This window comes from Penaeus chinensis, chromosome 1, assembly GCF_019202785.1.
Source record: "Penaeus chinensis breed Huanghai No. 1 chromosome 1, ASM1920278v2, whole genome shotgun sequence".
Taxonomy (NCBI): Eukaryota; Metazoa; Arthropoda; class Malacostraca; order Decapoda; family Penaeidae; genus Penaeus; species Penaeus chinensis.
The window spans coordinates 25,533,490-25,538,489 of NC_061819.1; the positions used below are offsets into that span (position 1 = coordinate 25,533,490).

The following is a 5,000-nucleotide window of genomic DNA, read 5'->3' on the forward strand; positions in this document are numbered from 1 at the left end:
GCTGCTGGGGGAGGGGGGGGGGGGTATTTGAGCAGTAAGTGAAGCAGTTAGTGCGTGGGGGTCTGTGTGTGTGTGTGTGTGTGTGTGTGTGGGTGCGTGCGTGCGTGCGTGCGTGCGTGCGTGTGTGTGTGTGTGTGTGAGCGTGCGTGCGTGTGTGTGTGTGTGTGGGGGAGGGTGCGTGTATGCGTGTGTGTGTGAATGTGTGTGTGTATGTGTGTGTGTATGTGTGTGAATGTCTGTGTGTATGTGTGTGAGTGTGTGTGTGTACGTCTGTTCATGAATGTATATGTGTTTTTTTTTTTTACGTGCGTGTATTGTATGTATATCCGTTTCTGCATAGGATCTATTTTTATTTCTTTACTACACTTGAACTTATACGTCCAAGTATGCTTATGTGCACATGTGTATTCGCGTGTCCGTAAGAGCACGGCACCTTCGCGGAGGAAAAGAACAGAAGGAGGTCTCCTGAAGGTGTATTTTAAGACGCTATGGGGAGGTCGCCACTACAGGGAAGACGATGCGCTAAAGGAAAGGCCAGGGGGAAGGGGGCGGGGAGCGGGGGAGAGAGAGGGTTAGGGCGTGGGGGGTAAGGGAAAAAACCGGTCCGATTTTAGACCTTTGCCCCCTTCCCTCTCCCCTTCCCTCTCCCCTTCCCTCTCCCCTTCCCTCTCCCCTTTCCTTTCCTTTTCTTTCCGCTTTTCTTCTCCTTGTTTCTTTCGTATTTCTTTTCTCTTCTCCCCCACCCCTCTTTTTTTTTCTTCTTCCTTCCCTTTCTTTCACCTTCTTTTCCCCTGCTCTCATCTTCCTTCTCTTTCCCTCTTCCCTTCTTCCTCCAATCTAAGTACTTTTTTTACCTCGGCTATCAATATGAGATGTGTGTGTGTGTGTGTGTGTGTGTGTGTGTGTGTGTGTGTGTGCGTGTGTATATGTATATATATGTGTGAGTGTGTGTGTGTGTGTGTGTGTATTTATATACATATATATATATATATATATATATATATATATATATATACATATATATACACGCACACACACACATATATATATATTCATATATATTTGTATATATATACATATATATATATATATATATATATATATATATATATATAGATATATATATATATATGAATATATGTATATATATATATATATATATATATATATATATATGAATATATATATATATGTATATGTATATGAATATATGTACATATATATGTATATATATATATATATATATATATATATATATATATATATGAATATATATATATATGTATATGTATATGAATATATGTACATATATATGTATATATATATATATATATATATATATATGTATATATATGAATATATATATATACATATATATATATACACATTTGTATATATATGTATATATATATATATATATATATATATATATATATATATATATATATATATATATTCATATAAATGTGTGTGTGTGTGTGCATTGTGCAATTGCATATATGTGTGTATATTTGCATAATGATTAGTTTCTTATACTCAACCTTTTATTTCACTTACTTATTTGCTTATTTAGTAATATTTATGTTTATTGTTATCTGTTCTATCATTTTAAGTAACCAATACTAGGATGTTAATTTCATGTTAATTTTGGTTATTTAACGAAAACTTTATTCAACTTAATATATTTATTTTCGCTTGATTGACTTTAACAAAAGGTTTGGCAGCTAATCAAGGTTAATTAAAGATATTAATCAAAGTTAATACTTTTTTTTTATTATTTCTTCCTTTGTTATTTTCTTCTGTCGATGCTTAAGAAATGTATAACTTTTTTTTTACAGGACTCCCTTGATGAAGAGCAGATTGAAAGTAGGTGAAAGGAGAAGGATAATAATCTTTGATTTCCTTTTCATATATTTATATAAAAAAAAAATCCCTGTTAATGCATTTTGTTTACCTATTTTTCTCTTTTACACCTGCCTCCCCCTATCCCTGACCCCCCCCCCCCCCCATGATTTTGCCTGGTTCTACTGTGCTTTAATCGAAAATATTTGTCTGGATTTATCAGCAACCACATTCTACCAGCACTCAACCAAAATCCCTCTCAGGAATGAAGATGAAAAACTGAGATTTTTTCTCCTACCCTCTTTATTTTCTTTTTTTTTGTTTTGTTTTGTTTTATTCATACAGGTGAAGCATCAGTACCATCTGTATCTCTTTTGAATATATTTTTGCACTATATTTTCCCCATATTTGCCCACCTTTGTGCCTAGTTCTTATATAAACACATCGAAACTCCTTTCCTAAGTCCGTGAATATCATAGCATTCCCTTTTTAGATATTTGTATTATCGTTCTTGTCCTAGTTCGATATCGTTGATCTCCTTGGAATACACCCAATCCTACTGTCAAAATTAAGTCACTTTTCCTGTGCAAGCAAATTACCTTTTTGAGAACCGACTTCAAGACCTGCATTAAACGTGATGCCTTTTTCTTGTAGTTCCCCGTCCTATTTGTCGCATGATTCCCGTTTTCTGTACGTTAGATTTCGTTTTCTATAAGATACGTTAGAGTCTTTTAGTAACTGTTCTGTATGTTCTTGTATCAGAAGTTTCCATGTCTCTTAGTTTGGATCAAAATGTTGACAGAGAAAAAAAATATATAGCTTAGACCTAGTATATCCGTAGCTATCATTTAGTTTAATGTGTGTAGACATGTTGATATATAGCTGTTATAAAGTATGTGTATCAAGACTTTAGCACAATGACCGTACAGTGAAAAATGTCCCGGTTTGTAGATACACTCACCGTCAGTCACATGTACGGCTCCCACTGAGCAGATTTCTCTATCTGTACGCCCTCACGCCCTTCCAAGTCACTCTGTACCCTCCAACGCCCTTATGAACATTTCTCTAACTTCCTTCGTTCTCCGCAGCCCTCCGCAAGGCGTTCAACTCCTTCGACACGGAGGGCGCCGGCTCCATCAACGCCGAGACGGTTGGAGTCATCTTGAGGATGATGGGCGTCAAGATCTCTGAGAAGAACCTGCAGGAGGTCATCGCCGAGACTGACGAGGACGGTAAGTTCTAAAGGAGAGGTCATACAGGGTTTTGTGGCTTCTGGAGGCTGTGGTCTGAAGCTTAGGGGTTGATAAGGGAGGGTATTTCATTTCGTTGAAACGCATGTCTGAAGCTATGAAATGACATCAATTATATTAAATTTTTGTGCGTGAGTATTTCTCGTTTAATAAAGTTCAACAAACATTTTACTTGTCACTCATTCAGTCTAACACTTGCGCTAGACAATTATGATAATTTAAACAGTTAAATGAAACATTCATTTCGATTATACACTAACTGTAAAAATGTAGACCATATGATGAATAGAATATACCACAGTTATTCTGATATTTCATGAGGGAAATGCACTGTACTGATATCATATTTTTTGCCATATGTGCGTGGGTTAAATCTCATTTGTGACAATGAATTGTAATATTTGTAATTACCTGGCTTATAATTACTTTAGCTAAAACAGGATCATATTTTTGTGAACATATTTTCATAAAGGAAATGTCTGCTAAAAAGTACGAGTATAAACTACCATACTGTTAATTGAATATTGCCATTTTCTTTGTCAAAGTCGTCATAAGGTTTCATTATAAACAATCCATCACAATTTTCTAACTCTGCCGGGAAAACCTATATCTGTATTATTAATTCGGTTCAAATCAACAATATCCTCAAAGCTGAAAATCTAATTTGATCAAGAAAAGACCCTGTTTTATATATATATATATATATATATATAACAATTTTTTTACCCTTTTTTTAACTTTTTGGAATTGATTAGTCACGAGATTACCCGCGAAAGAAACTTGATACTAATAATTAATGGATGTCTTTTTCTCTTTTTTTCATGTTCTCGTCTTCGCTTCGTGATGACGTCATCATCATCCTTTTCATCATCTCCTTCTCTTATCCCTTCTTCGCTCCACTCACCTCCTCCTCCTTCTTTTCCTTCTTCGATTCCGCCCACTTCCTCATATTCTTTCGCTCCGCCCACCTCCTCCTCCACCCTCCACACTCTCTCGCCGCCCTTCCCCCACCTCCCCCTTCTTTTCTTTCCTCCTTCTTTTCTTTCCTCCTTCTTTCGTTCCGCCCACCTCCTCCTTCTTTCGCTCCGCCCACCTCCTCCTTCTTTCGCTCCGCCCACCTCCTCCTTCTTTCGCTCCGCCCACCTCCTCCACCTTCTCAGGCTCCGGTATGCTGGAGTTCGAGGAGTTTGCTGAGCTCGCCGCCAAGTTCCTGATCGAGGAGGACGAGGAAGCCCTCAAGGCCGAGCTCAGGGAAGCCTTCCGTATCTACGACAAGGACTGTGAGTTGGATTGGGGATTAGTAAAGAATAATTAAGATTAGTAATCGGTAATAATTGTGATAAGCAAACGGTAATTATTGTAACTAGTAAAAATTAATGATTGGTGATTAGTAAACGGTAATTACTGTGTTAAGTAACATTTATTATTGTGGTTCATAAATAATAATTATAGTGATTAGTAACAATAGTTAATGCAATTAGTAAATATTAAAGTTTGCCTTTCCTTTCCCTCTCAGGCCAGGGTTACATCACCACCGACATCCTGAAGGAGATTCTGGTCGAGCTTGACCCCAAGTTGACCCAGACTGACTTGGAGGGCATCATTGAGGAGGTCGACGAGGACGGCTCCGGCACTCTCGACTTCGATGGTGAGTGAAGGAAAGCAAGCACGAGGAAGCAGAGATTTGCGCTTTTTCGGTGGTCTGGGAGGGTTTTACCACAATTTTTAGCTCTTATTTTTATTTTTCATCCTTTTTTTTTTTTTTTTTTTTTTTTTGTATAGGTTTCGTTTTCGTGAAACTTTGCCTTCGTGAAGATTTTGCTTTTGTAAGGGTCCTTGTTTCCTAAGGTTTTGCTTTCGTAATGTTTTTTTTTTTTTTTTTTTATAAGATTTTGCTTTTATATATAT

The 5,000-nt window shown here is 36.8% G+C and overlaps 1 protein-coding gene across 1 annotated transcript in view; it reads left to right on the plus strand.

Moving 5' to 3' along the window:
* The window catches only part of LOC125028981 (troponin C, isotype gamma-like), an 8,216-nt gene that overhangs the window by 2,287 nt on the left and 929 nt on the right, over positions 1 to 5,000 (plus strand). The window contains exons 2-5 of the mRNA XM_047618670.1: positions 1,839 to 1,866; positions 2,931 to 3,074; positions 4,253 to 4,372; positions 4,609 to 4,740. Coding sequence (XP_047474626.1) covers positions 1,839 to 1,866; positions 2,931 to 3,074; positions 4,253 to 4,372; positions 4,609 to 4,740 — 424 coding nt within the window. The remainder of the gene's footprint in view (positions 1 to 1,838; positions 1,867 to 2,930; positions 3,075 to 4,252; positions 4,373 to 4,608; positions 4,741 to 5,000) is intronic.